General features: G+C 48.9%; 6 protein-coding genes across 6 annotated transcripts; 2 read left to right on the forward strand and 4 right to left on the reverse strand.

Annotated features, from left to right (window-relative positions):
- Positions 1-700: 700 nt before the first annotated feature.
- N7446_004058 (putative monooxygenase) lies at positions 701-2091 on the forward strand (the record flags this gene model as incomplete). Its single annotated transcript, XM_058512807.1, has 2 exons — positions 701-947; positions 1004-2091. 2 exons carry the CDS (start codon positions 701-703, stop codon positions 2089-2091), a joined length of 1335 nt encoding a protein of 444 aa, XP_058374136.1.
- Positions 2092-2720: 629 nt separating this feature from the next.
- On the forward strand, positions 2721-4194 carry N7446_004059 (uncharacterized protein; the record flags this gene model as incomplete). Its single annotated transcript, XM_058512808.1, has 2 exons — positions 2721-2749; positions 2803-4194. The coding sequence occupies exons 1-2, from the start codon at positions 2735-2737 to the stop codon at positions 4192-4194; spliced, it is 1407 nt and encodes a 468-aa protein (XP_058374137.1). The 5' UTR covers positions 2721-2734.
- A 653-nt stretch (positions 4195-4847) lies between these two features.
- On the reverse strand, positions 4848-5033 carry N7446_004060 (feruloyl esterase; the record flags this gene model as incomplete). The annotated part of the gene is made up of 1 exon (XM_058512809.1): positions 4848-5033. The coding sequence occupies one exon, from the start codon at positions 5031-5033 to the stop codon at positions 4848-4850; it is 186 nt and encodes a 61-aa protein (XP_058374138.1).
- Positions 5034-5597: 564 nt separating this feature from the next.
- Positions 5598-7537, reverse strand: N7446_004061 (flavin-containing monooxygenase; the record flags this gene model as incomplete). Its single annotated transcript, XM_058512810.1, has 4 exons — positions 5598-6743; positions 6851-7209; positions 7276-7295; positions 7356-7537. The coding sequence occupies 4 exons, from the start codon at positions 7535-7537 to the stop codon at positions 5598-5600; spliced, it is 1707 nt and encodes a 568-aa protein (XP_058374139.1).
- A 794-nt stretch (positions 7538-8331) lies between these two features.
- N7446_004062 (uncharacterized protein) lies at positions 8332-10186 on the reverse strand (the record flags this gene model as incomplete). Its single annotated transcript, XM_058512811.1, has 5 exons — positions 8332-8976; positions 9028-9392; positions 9444-9619; positions 9673-9878; positions 9923-10186. 5 exons carry the CDS (start codon positions 10184-10186, stop codon positions 8332-8334), a joined length of 1656 nt encoding a protein of 551 aa, XP_058374140.1.
- Positions 10187-10769: 583 nt separating this feature from the next.
- N7446_004063 (Zn(II)2Cys6 transcription factor) lies at positions 10770-12897 on the reverse strand (the record flags this gene model as incomplete). The annotated part of the gene is made up of 3 exons (XM_058512812.1): positions 10770-11506; positions 11564-11847; positions 11906-12897. The coding sequence occupies 3 exons, from the start codon at positions 12895-12897 to the stop codon at positions 10770-10772; spliced, it is 2013 nt and encodes a 670-aa protein (XP_058374141.1).
- Positions 12898-13986: the final 1089 nt, after the last annotated feature.

The raw sequence follows: 13986 nt of genomic DNA on the forward strand, positions 1-13986 counted from the left end.
TTCGGTGTGTGTTTTGGGCCAATTCAACTGTGAAGATTGACTACCTAAATTGTCAGACCAAAAACCTTGGAAGGGGCACATTCTTATGTCATCCTCCCCGCAATTCAGGTTCGCTTGGCGGCAGTTGACTTTGCAACTAGGCTTGCTCAATCGCGGCTTGACCAGGAGGCAAATCCGGAGTTGGCAAGTGTGGGGGAAATGGGGGCGGGGAGTTGGTAATGTAGGATGGAGATGGGTACTAGAACATGAACACATTCAGTTCGTGCTCAGTTATATCGGCAAATGTTAGGGCAAAAGACAGAGCATCTAAATCCCGCGGCGCTGATTGGCTATAAGGGACATGCGTCACTACATCGCCGTTAAGAATTTCTTCCTTATCACCGAGGCCGAATTTCCAAGCGGATAAAGTCCAACCAGGACATGGCGGGATCAGCCTGAGCGGCGCGGCTTCTCCAGGCGCACTGTGTGGGGAGAATGTGGGAGAAGCGGCAAAGATTTACTCCGCCTACGCTGGGAGGAGGCCCGACACGAGGCGAAACATGGTCGGCAGTATAGCCCGGGGATTGCAGAGATTCATTTAAATCTATTGTATTGCCCTTCTCTGTCTCGGTCTTTTGTCTTTGATATATTCTAAACTTCTCTCTTGCCTGAGCTTATACTTATACCCCGTCTCATATATTCTCCGCACACCTCCGATACAATGACGAAGGAACCTCAAGATTTGCATATCGTCATTCTGGGTGCAGGTATGGGCGGATTGACTTCCGCTCTTGCACTGGCCCAGCAGGGTTTTAAGAACATTGATATTTATGAGAATGCCAGCGACCTCGGCTTTGTCGGCGCTGGTATTCAATTGGCGCCGAACATGGCCCGCGTTTTGGACGGACTTGGTGTCTGGAAGGGTATTGAGGCTGAAGCAGTGAATATTGAAGATACATCAGTCAGAGGTATGTTGAAAGTCTGACAATATAACGGTATCAAGTGGTCTAATGCAGGCTTCCAGAGGGTGCAACGGATAAGGAACATGCCTATGTCGATCTGCGCTATATTGAAAAGACATACGGATATAAGCACATGGTTGGCCACCGTGCATCACTTGCCAATGGCTTGTACGAGGGCTGCAAGAAGCACTCCTCAATCAAGTTCCACTTTGGAGTCAACGCAGACAACGTGGACTCCTTCGGCCCTCGCCCATCATTCACAGCTAAACCCCGCGCCGAGGGTGCGGACCCTTTCAAGGTGGAATGCGATGTACTCCTTGCTGCTGATGGCATCAAGAGTGTAACCCGCGTTGAAATGCTGAAGCGACTGGGCGTCGACGTCGGTGTCAAGGACACCCAGCAAGCAGCCTACCGTATCATGATCCACAAGGACCAGATCAAGGATGACCCAGAGCTGTTGGCTCTGATCAACAGCAACCGCGTCACTCGCTGGATTGGCGCAAAGCGTCACATCATCGCCTACGCCGTCTCCAACAACACCATTTATAACCTCTCCACCACCCAGCCTGATACCAACTTCGCTGCCGCCACTAACGCCACCTACACCACCAAGGGCTCCAAGCCCGCCATGATGGACGTCTTCTCTGATTTCTGCCCTATGGTCCAGCGCATGCTGAACTATGTTCCAGAGGGCGAGGTCTGTGAATGGAAGCTGCGCGTTCACGACCCTCTCCCCACTTGGGTATACGACTCTGTCGCTCTCGTCGGTGATGCTTGCCACCCTACCCTGCCTCATCTGGCACAGGGTGCTGCCCAAGCTATCGAAGATGGTGCCGTTCTCGGTGTTGTTCTCTCCAAGCTCCCCGATACCACTCCGGAGTCCATCAACAAGGCTCTCCGTGTATACGAGAAGGTCCGCAAGAGTCGTGCCGAGGCTCTGGTTGAGATGGCTACCGCCTCTGGCCGTGCCCTCCATTTGGGTGAGGGTGCCGCCAAGGAGGAGCGTGATAAGCAGTTCGCTGCTCTTCGTGCTGGCAAGGGTCCCGTACCGGATAAGTGGGCCGATGCCGATGTCCAGCGTGAGATCTACGGCTTCGACTGCACGAAGGTTGCGGCTGATAACTTCAACGAATACTTCTCGCAGATGTAAGCGTCACTTCTTCGATTTTGGTTTTATTCGGTGCATTCTGCTATTGCATTTTGTTGTATAATTTCGTGTATATTTATGACCTTTTGGCTGTTGGCTAAGAGAATTGAAACTCTCATGACCTTTCTCACGCATTTTCAATTAATATCATGGTGCTAAGTCTTTTTCTTTAAACAGGGACAGTGCCCCTCGCCGTGCTAAACTTGCATAGAGGTTGTGGATTTACGCGCACGCTATACGACCATAACGAGACTCAGTAAATATTCAGCTATCTAGAGAATTTCAGATGATAAAATTAAAAGTACCCCCTCTATTGCGAAGAATAGCATTGAGAAGTAATGCTTTCGGGTGGTGTGAGCATATCTTTTGAGTATTGTAGACCATTGAATCTTGGCATGCTCCATGGAGATCTACCAAATTCATACTTGCAGACATGGTTCTTTTTTACACACATGATGAACTGATTTGACATCGTGTTTTTATATTAAATGTGCCCTAACTTGTTCTGTTATGCAAATCGTTGCTTTTTCATAGTTTGAATGTACGTGGTGGCCGATCTACCCCCCGCCAAACTCCAACTCCACCGCGAACTCCAAATCCGACTTGCAGCGTCATGCGACTCTTCTCGGTGTCTAAGAGCAGATAAATGCCTTTTCAAGCAGTATGTCTCTACTGCACTTTACGAATTCTCCAAGCTAATCTATTAAGCCCCAGACTCCATCGCCATTCCGCCTCTCCCGCCGCAACACATCCACGCGACGCAATGCCGGTCCCCAATTTGCCCCCACACCACGATTCGTACTATCTCAGCCTACAACACAAGAGAATATTGATGATATCGACGTGATAGATGATGATGAGGGACCTTCATCTACACCGAGTGTCACGCGCCAACCACCTGCGTCCCAAAGCGCTTTGCGCTCGCGTCACCTGCGCGACGTGATTGAGGACTCGGATGATGCGGAGCTTATACCTACCCAAGGTGCTAGAGACACAACCGGGAATGAGTTCCCAGATGATGCAATTGAAAGTAGTGCGCCTGAGGGATCAGAACCCCCAAGCGTTCTCGATGCCGAGTTTGACGCGCTCTTCGCGACGACTCGAGAGAATAAACGGCGCCGTGTAGAGAAGACCACGCCCCTACCGTCGACGACACGGACGGGACTTGATCCACTCTCTTCTCCACCCACAATAGATAACCAGGCGACTGAAAATATTAGCAATGGCACTGAGCCGAACTTCGCCGCGCGGGAGAATGATGTGCAGAGAACGCCAGCCCCAAGTGCTCGCCTAGTCGCACCGGGCATATCAACACCGGCAAACACACAGACACCATTTCGTGGTCGTCCCCGGTTTATGCTTTCGTCAACTGTGAAGCCGCCTACCAGTCAATCTGCACCAAGATTTCAAGCAGGCACGCAAGAGATATCGCCGCCTGAAAGACGGAAACCAACTTTCGTTCTACCTCGCTCACCATCGCCAAACCAAGAAGCGGAGGATATACCTGCACCATTTTCTCCCTCATCTCGCACGCTACGTCGTCGTGGTCGACAGCGGGGCGGCGCATCGAATTATACACCTGGTGGAATGGCTGCTGAAGTACGGGGCTGGATTTTAGAAATGGGCACAAAACGTGATTCATTACCGAAACCTCAAATGGCTAAAGTCCCCTCTACTCCAGAAGCGCGTGCCCTTGAGGTGTTGGAGAAGTATCACGTTGCTGTACGCGTCAATCATGCTAGGCATTCTACACTTAGTAGCTGTGGCCCACTTGCTTTTCTGCAAGGGACAGTGCTTGGTGGGCATTCTGTGCAAGGAGAAGTTCAGGACGACTCCACTAAAATCATGATTATGGGACATCCACGCTCCAAACCGCCTCATTCTGACATTTTCAGAGCACTTCATCTACAAGCAGGGGACCTTGTTGGTATCCACAGCGGGCTAACTTGGGATTTGGAGCTTAGGGCTCACTTGGGAGAAGCAAATCTCCCAGACGGCGATCTGCCTACCTCGCAGGGCGAGCTACATGGAAGTGATGACCGTAATAATGAAAAGGAACGCTGGCTTGTTGCTATGGAATGGGATCTTATCCAGGTACCTGAGTGATCCTTCCTTGCCCCGGTACACATGAGAATTTGATTGATATTCCTATTTTTGTATACCATTGTGTTCTTTTATGTCACATCATGATCCACGATACCCTACGTTAGCAATGCAACACTCACATCAGAACAGTTTGGATATGGCCTATTGCATCTATCTAACGGTCCAACCAGTCGCTCGATAGTACCAATAAGTAAGAACCTTGAAAGATAGTTAAGTTAACGCAAAAGTGTACATGTACCCGAGCTCCCGAGGTCCGTTTTGGAGCTTCTGTTCCCACCGGATAGCGGATCCCAGTGTTCAACTGGGGAACATATCTTTGCCAAGTGAATGACCGCGTGCCTTCAAGTGTAAGAGGTGTCGCATTCGAAGGACTCTTTCGTATGATCACCGCCAGTATATGAGAGGACAAGCGTGTACGGACAGAGATTTCGCCGTTGCTTGCCATCTGCAGTTGCAGATGGCAGATAAGCTGGAGCAATACTTCGTTCAACCCAGTCGACCTAGACTGAGAGAGGATCCTCTGGGATCAGTCCATTGCCACCTCCACAGTGAGCAACTCCGGAAGCCTCAAAGAACCGGTAGAAATCTCGCACGTTTGCACCTTTGTCTTCAACGCGGGTATAGTAGCTCTGTGCGCCTTGAACGTAAAATTCCTAGTCAACCAGGCCGTGCCAAGGCAGGAACTTGCCACCGGTCTCTCGGAAGGCTTCCAGGTCTGGATTGTCGGTGCTACTGAGTGATTTGTCGGCGCTGACGGAGAGGTCAGATGCAGCCTCGAACCCATTTTCGGGAAGACTGGTGATTTTCAAGGTCGTATTTTGATGGACAAAAGGACTCATTTAGTCGGCGGCAATGCCGAAAGAAACCCCTTCGTATCCATCCCCCTGGCAGATGGTATTAGCCGGTCCTGAAGCGAGACGCTTTCGGCCATGCCATACCAGATTGGGGTTCCGTCTGTATGTCTGGGGCCATTCCAAATCTTCTGGGTCTCTTGGACATCTTTCTTGGTCACTTCATCAGAAGAGCTAATATGGCGAGTTGCAACTATGGTAGTCCGCAGTAGTAGCTTGAGCACATGTGAAAAGCCTTTCTGCACTTTCACATCCTTTGCAACTTCTGATCATCAATCGTATAGACCAAAGTATGTTAAGTCTCTTGTCCAAGCCTCAGAATTTGCACCAGAAGCGTCTTAACAGACGACAAGCTCATTTAATAGGCATTACGGCCTCAATGTCCAGGGCTCCAAAGGCTCTTGTATGTGTTTAGGCAATGTGTTTTGATGTACCCTAGTCTATATGTGATAGGCGTTAGACTTTTTCTTGCTTATCAAAATGGGTAAATCTCCATATCTCTCTAGTCTTTTACAAATAACCTTACAAGTATTCGAAGCACCCTTCCAAGGACTAATCCTCCTTACTTTCTGGTAAATCTTCGTGGACAAACCTGGTGTCATTCAGATACCAGGTCAGCGCCTCCGTATCTTTCTTGAGGTCTCCAACACTCCAGCCATTACCAAACCAGCCAAACTCATTCCCATCAGACGGCTGCATTTCAAAGTCCTCCCACCTCACATCTTGGTATGCCTTGATGAGGTGGACACCACTTCCGGGCCACACCCCAATGACAATGCCAGACGTTCTCTCCTCAACTGTTGTACCTGATTTGTACCAACTGGCACATTTGTCGGTGAATACTGTCCGTTTGTGATATGCTTCGCAGAATCTGGTGAAGTTTTCCACTTGCTTTCGCTTGGGCTCGATGGTCTTCACATTTCCGGTGGCAAGCTTACGTAGAATTTGAGCAACGTATAGGGTCACGGATTCAAGGACCATGAGTAGATTACCAGCTCCAAGCCCGGAGTTGGGGCCCAGTGTCTGGAAATAGTTCGGGAAGCGGTCCATACAGACCGCCAGGTAGGTTTCCGGCCTGTCCTTGTTGTATTCCGTGAGACTGAGTCCGCCACGTCCATAGAGAGGAAAGCTTCCGCCGAAGGAGCGGAAGCCAGTGGCACAAACAATGGCATCGACTGGCCGGTGCTGCCCATCTTCGGTTATTATGCCTGTCTCATCCACTGATGCAATGCCATCGTGGATCACGTTGACCTTGGGTGAAACGAGAGCTTCAAGGTAGCCAGGGCCGGGAGTGAGTCGCTTGCAGAACGGTGCAAAGTCGGGAACAATACGTTCAGCAAGCTCAGGTTTCGCCTTGAGCCGTTCTCGCATATCTTGGTCAAATTGGCTCCTCATCGCTGCCTGCAATTCTGAGTTCTTCATTACCGCTGGGTAGACGCCTTGAACTCCTGCTTCCAGTGTCTTTCGGTACATTTTGTACGAGGCTGGATCTTCCTTCCACGCCCGTTTCTCATCTTCAGTGTAGTCGAAGTTGCCGTCATTCCCATTGTTCCGTTCTCTGACAAATTGACTTCCGAACGACGCGGCAATCCAGGTGCGGCCGCGAACGTAGTGGTCCATAGACTTGACCTCCGGGAGCAGGGCTGGGACGATTTGTATGCCACTGCTTCCTGCCCCAATCACAGCCACATTTTTATCCTTCATATTAAAGTCAGCAACAGTATCAGATAGATGGAAAAGCAAGATAGAAAGGATTAGAAAAGCAGAAGACATTGGTATAGAAAGACAGCCATAGAATTTCCTACCTTCGGTTGAAATGCCACGTCCCAGTTAGCACTATGCATCAAAGGACCTTTGAAATCGTGCAATCCCTTAATACTCGGCCATTCCCATTGGTTCAGTGCACCGACACCACTCATAAGCACGTCCGCTGAGTCTTCAATAATCAGCCCGGTGTCAAGATTGATAAACTTCACATGCCACTGAGAAGTCACGTCGTTCCAACGCGCTTCAATACAACGGTGTCGGAACGTCATAAACCGTCGAACGTTGTATTTGTCTGCAACCCGCTGCCAATACTGGAAGATCTCCGGTGCTGTCGCATAGAAAGACGTCCAGTCCACGGAGGATTCAAAACTCAGCTGATATGAATGTGCTGGGATATCTGAGAATTGGTATTAGTTTAGGTTTCTAACAAAGATAGGAGTAGACACGAAACCGACAAACATACCACAAGCACAACCGGGATACCTGGAGAACAGTGAGAAAGTGTATATTGAGATATTTGCATGGAAAAGATGTTCCTCTTACCTGTTTTCAAACCAAGTCCCCCCAAGGTCTGGGTTCTTTTCGTAGATAGCGAGCTCAATCCCTGGTACATGCTTCGGAAATTGGATCGCTGCCAGTATTCCGGAAACACCTGCTCCAACGTAGATCACCTTTAAAGGCCTTGGCTCATCTATCGCACGCTCAGAGATGATAGGGTCTTTCATATCTGCGGTTTCCGTCTTAGGTCAGAAAAAAGCTGGACTTCTAGGATCAAATACTGAGTTGCCCGCGTGTATTTGATAAAAACGGGCGTGAGACTAGCTTTAACTAACACGAAGAGGCTCACTGACTATTTATTTAGATCTACCCGTTATCGTGGCAAGGGACACTCTCAACCCCGATATCCAGTGCCAGTCCAAGAAACGAGTTGGCATCGGACCGATCCGGAGACCGAGTCGACATCGAACTCCGAGTCGGTGCACCATTGACTCTGGGACTTGTATTCTCCGTCCCTGTGAGATCCGATTCGGTCTCTTCAACCAACAAAGTGCTTTTCAGGGTCACTCAAATATCAATCACTCAAATATGATACTGTCGTTAAACCTTCTAGTAGTGGCAGGGGCCCAGCATGGCGAAGGTTGGGGAAAACACCACTGGAAAATTCGAGGTATCTATTATAAAAAAAGATCATGAAACGGCCATCGAAATGCGTATCGGAAGGTATGTACCCTGTCGTGACAGAGTTTCAGTGCGAGCATCAGCGGCGAACAAGGCTGATCCGCGACGAAGTTAAACGTAGATATAAAGACGCATCTTGGACAATACAAAAATGCAAACTCCTTACTGCCCTACTATAATGTAACAGAATATGGACACAGCGTCAATAGCGGCTGGTTTCATAGTTGTCTAGTGTTTGATGAGTGCAGTGAAAGGGTCAAGAATCATAGTTTTGGAACTTCAAAGAAAATTGAGATGATTATCTATCAAGGTCCGCGAAGAATGACATTGATGGCTGGCCTCAGGCCGCCAAGAGCGTTTCAGAAGCTTTTACACCAAATTCCCTCACAATCATCAACATCTCGTCCAAGGATATCTTGTCCGCGTAGTCAAAGACAGTGCTTCTCCGCATAGTTTCGCCACCATACGCACGTACATCTACTTTGGCAGTGAGTCCTTCATCACTGGGACCGAACACACGCACTGGAAACGTGTCTTTTGTGGCGGTTTCATCAACAACAGGCCATGGGCTGACCCCGTGGCAAAATTTGAGAAAGTCCTCCGCAAAAGCTTCAGCCACTGCTTGCTGCTCTTCAGTTAAGTACTCCCTATAATTTTGGAAAAGATATGCAAGATCAAGAATGTGAGACGCTTGGCCTTCCCAGGGGCCTTCCCAGGGGTTCCTTTCGTTGAAGTAATAAGCATAGAGGTTCCCTTGCCAGGTCCTCGCGAAAGCAACCACAGGTGCTAACGCCACCACATCGTTGACGAAGTTAAGCACCGCGGGGAATGCTACTTCATCTGACATCGTCTTTTCCAGGCCGTATCTCTCAAAGATCTCCTGTGCTTCAATTGGATGAGCTTTAAGAACGTCTCTCATCGCGGCATTCATATTTTGCGCCGCATCCTTTTTCCAGTGAGGAGTTAACAAGGAGCATATGCTTGCCTTAAACTCTGTCAGTAAGCATCGTACCAAGTAAAGAGGGCCGTCACCTACGTCCATTTGAGCACAACCAATCATCATGTCCTTGCAATTGTTGCCCCTGCTGGGTGGACCGTTTTCCATGTCGCTGCGTGTTTTTGGGAATGCGACTTCTGAAGGGACCAAGTCTCCATCAACTGCGAAACCCACTGGCACCCTCGGCAGAATTTTCGAATACAATTCGTGCGTAGGACAGTTCACTAGTACAGTGACTCTTTCTTCCGGCGTCACATTTGCCAAACCTAATGCGTCTATGGCCTGCTTATAGCTCTCTTCATGGGCATGATAGGGTAAGGGCTGTGTCATAAGATAACTGCCACTCATTGCTATTGCTCTTGTGAAGAGCTGCTTGCTGCACTGTAAATGGAGTGTTACCGCAGCTGTAATTGCTTGGTCAGCTAAATTTAGTTGTCAAGCGTAGGAGTATTTACCTGCGCCTGCGCTCATCCCTGCTAGTGTAACATTCTGGTCGTCTCCTCCAAATGTACCGATATGCTTTTGTATCCACATAATTGCCACTCGTTGATCCCGAAGGCCATTATTAGGCTTAAATCCAGCCTCTCTCAGCTCGGACGAGGTAAGAAATCCAGAGATTCCTAATCGATAACTAGGGGCAGTTAGAGGAAGCAGATCGAGTCGGAGAAAATGAATGGGGCATACTTGATGGAAACAGCTATGATTGGGAACCCCTTCTGGACAGACATTTTGACGAATCTTGCCATGTCATACTGGGGAAAGGAGCTCGCTCCGGTAACAAGTCCACCTCCGTGAATAAACAAAAAGACAGGAAGCTTGGATGCAGGACTTGTCGCAGCAGGGAGTGTGATATTCAAATTGAGACAATCCAGATCAGACTCAGCAAATCCCTTGTTCGGGAGCGTATGCTGTATCGCTGCATGCTCCAACTCACACCCGAAAGGCAAAGAAGGAGCGACTGGTCTGACGATGGCTTCGAAGTTAGCTTCATAATGTATACGTCAGGGAATGCCCAATAGATGGAACCGTCGTACCCATATTCAGTTGCATCCAGGATAGCATCACCTTCGCCATATCCGATCATCTCAGCGTCGGCAAATCGGTTTCGAATTGAGGCATACTTGACGCCGAGGAACTGCGTCACGCCATCTGAAGTCTTCCCTCTGAATTGACCTAGCAGAGTGATCTCCGAAATCATGGTCACAATAATCCCAACTTGGAAATCTAAAAATCTAAGAGGCACACGGCAGCCACGAAATTATTCTGGTCTAAAGCGGACTAATAGTTTCGGGGTTGAAATGGTCACTTTGTGCTTGGGGTACGACAGGTTCGGGCGGTTCACCTAGACATGAGAGGCACTCTTTGTAAGAATTATAATTTTGCTTAGGTACTTATCTCTACGAGGACTAACGGAAATCGGACGGCCATTGCTTGTTTCGACCCGAGTCGGAGTGGAACATGAAACCGAGTCGGTCCGGGGTGTCCGGGGTGACCCACTCGGCTAGCCGAATCGGGCAATCCTAGGATGCTCCTGTTGATCCCACCGTGATTCTCGATCGCTCCCCAGCATAACGGAGCAGTCAATGCTCGTAAAATTGTATCCGGTTGGCAGCCTAGCAAGATATACTTAACAAAATAAAAGTTCTGCTTCATATAATTCGGAACAGAGCGCGGTATTAGGCGGGTATTCGATGCTTGCGTTCATTCATTATCCAACAATAAGCATTACGAGAGTATCTTTGAAATGATTCAAAAAGGATTGTTACGCTGGTATGAATCAACTAAGCCTCTAGCCAAAACCCGACATTATTGGGGAATGGTTCGAAACCAGTCGAGTCCTCCATCACCATGTTCCAGCTATCGAGATTGAATGGCGAATGATTTTGGAATAAGGAATCGGAATTGACAGGTGTATCTGGCGTTGCCAGAACTTCTCCTGTCTGCAACTCTAGCCCATGACTAAATGTACCGTCAGGAGCATGGTGTTCCGTCCCTGAATTTTGCTTCTTAGCTGACCTGCTCTTTCCCAAGCTAGATTTGATCCCATTAATTAGATCTGGAATGGAATGACTGTTGCTTCTCTGAGTATGCCAAGACTGCAATCGTTTAAATGCGCAACAGAAGCCATGTGCGGTTGGATTGGCGTCTGATTCAGACAAAACAGTTAGCTTCCGGATTATTGCGCTGAGATAGTAATTTGTCTTCATGTCGGGGAGAAACACATCCCCCCATCTGGTCAGTGGCGAATGAAGTAGCTCTGACAGCCGCACCATTACAATAGCGGCGTACAGAGTCCAAGTCATGTATGGGCAATCAATCACACGGTATACTCGCAAGTCCAATCGAAGGAAAGATTCCAATGCTCGACCAATGCTGACAACGCAAGTGGTCAATGCTTCGATGTGCGTTGCGGTGACGGGAGGCGGTGTTGAATTTGGGTCAGAAGTGCCATTATAACGAACAGCAACAATCTCATGTACGAAGAGACGGCCAATCTCAAACATATGGTCGAGCATATCTGCTTCAGTCATTAGAAATACTGAGGTACTTAATTGACAGTGATCAGGGTACGCACTTGGATTGCTGCTTCGAGTGGCGTTCTCTTTCCATTTGACGAGTCTCTTATTGAAAGAATGGAGATGATATTGTGTTCTGGGATCATGCTCGACCAGGAGTTGACTGGGCTCATCTGTGTGAAAGACCAGAGCAACGTCTTCCATGATTCGAGCCCATTGTACCATTGTGCAGAGGGCAATGTCTGTCGGAACAGCCGCGGGGCTGTCGCCAAAGAACTTAAGACATTCATCAATGTATGGCGAAAATCGAATTAACGGGGGATTGCGGAGGATTGTGGAAGCCCTGCGTGAGCTGTGAGTCATGTTCAATCCCGATTCGAAAAAAAAGAGCTTTACCTTACATTTGAGTTGTGTAGTAGCAGGTGAGCCAAGTTCGCCGCATCTCAGCCTCATCTTCCCTAGTTTTTACTGAACTGGCACTGGGCCGATTTCCGAGGCCAAGTTCCATTGCCATAACCGCAGCAGAATGTATGTACTGATTGAAGCCGATATCTTTGGTTTCACGATGTTTAAGATGCCACACTGCGTTAACTAGCATGGCCTGAACAAGGTCCACGCTTTTCTCCGTGCGAAACATGACCCGTTCCGCAACCTGACGTGCCAACTCCACAGCGAGAATCGGCTGCAGTTGGGGAAGAATACTCCCACTTGAAACGCCAATAATAGCAAGCAGCAGGATCGGCTTGCTCCGGCGCATATTTTGTAGGCACGTGTCGTTCGAAAAAGCCACCATCGGACACAATGGGTTAATCTCGCAAAAGAACCGAGTGAATATTTGCGATGCCTCTTCTAGGCTCAATAGCCCACGATCAATCACGTCATTGCCAGAGTCCGTTTCACCGTCTCGGAAGTCATGACATTCTTCGTCCACGACTTCGCTAGAAGTAAGCACCCGTGCCCGTTCCGCGTCAGGTTCTGCGCCAGACTCAGAGGCATGCGAGTTGTACACCATACCAGCATTGACTGGCCCGGCGACAAGTGGCCCTGCTGGTGCCGTTCGTTCTTTCTGGACTTGTGCTTTCAGAGACGCGGTCAAAGCATCAATCTTCTTCTCAAGCTCAGCGACTATTGGTGCTCGCCGCTGATTTGAGCGAGCTGGCCCTGCCACAACACAGACCCGGCTGACTTTGGCGCATGCTTTGCAGGCTTGCCGCCCATGGGATGGGATGCAGCGAATTTTCATATCCCGACACGCCTGACATGCACGAGGGCGCCGTTTTGGTGCTGAATTTGTTTGCGGACCATCCGCCAAGTGGCTGTTCTCCAGGTTGCGACGGCTGGGGGTGTTGCGGATGGTTTCAGCAGTGTGTGCATCCGGTTCCGCTGTCGGCATGGGTGACATCACGCTCCGTGTGTAGCCCCTATGCGGACTCTTAAAAAGAAACTCGCTATAGAATAGACAACTGAATTCGGCCAACTAGGGGGTTCGAAGAGACTGATCTTGGGGAAAGGAAGCGCTTAGAGCGATAAAAAGCATCAGAAGTGCAGAAACTCCCAGGCGGAGCTATCGGTTATCTGTACCCACCAGGTGGGATTCTGACGAGTGGCAGAGGAAAAGGAAAACGGGGTTCAAACTGGTGGCGTATCCCAATGGACTCGCAAAATCACTGACTCTTTGGATCCTATCCCCATTGGCCCCACTCCCCCGTATCCCCGCAACCTCTTTACCTTGGTTGAAGTGAGGAAGTAAAGTAGTTTGATTGGGGCTGAGTGGTTCTTCCCTCCTGCAACTGCCTCACGGGAGTCAATTGCTCGCCTCTGCCGGCAGTTTGTCATCTCACACGCAATCAAGTTTCTTTTTTGTCCCTCTCCCATCTTCTCTCTGTTTATAGAAACCACTGGAATATATAGATACATTACCGAACAGTTGAATGGCAACGAGGAACCAGGGCTAGAGTAAGCAGTGACATAGGATATTCAATAGAAGTATCATGGATAGTTTATATGTTACATATGATAGAAAAATGAGACACTGCTTTCTGTGCAGTTGTAAAATATTTATCAATGTGTATGAATACGCCAAAAAAAAAGGCTCCTTCACAAACTGCGTAAATTATGTTAGTCATGAGATCAACTGAATTTGCATTATTTACAGTCCCCATGGGAGAACGGAAGTCACGATCGACGAGTGTCAAAAGGTCAACCTGAAAGTGTGGCAGAACCCCGGTATGCCCCGGCCTGTACGGCCCAAACCGGTACCGACTCGGCCTCCTCGTTGCGAACGCACTCCCGACTCGGCGTAGCTGGCCGATCTGGATCTATGGATGATAATATAATAACTAATAACATATCTGGGAGCGTTGGTGCCTGAGGCATCCCACAGCAAGGATAAAAGAGACGCAAAATTCATAGATCATTGGCTGTTTTCTTTCGATATTCTTCTTGAACCTTGTAAAATACTTGTTGCAGTTCATCTCATCTA

The sequence above is a fragment of the Penicillium canescens genome (assembly GCF_028828765.1).
Source record: "Penicillium canescens strain IBT 15451 chromosome Unknown utg000003l_segment0_segment0, whole genome shotgun sequence".
In the NCBI taxonomy this organism is placed as follows: domain Eukaryota; kingdom Fungi; phylum Ascomycota; class Eurotiomycetes; order Eurotiales; family Aspergillaceae; genus Penicillium; species Penicillium canescens.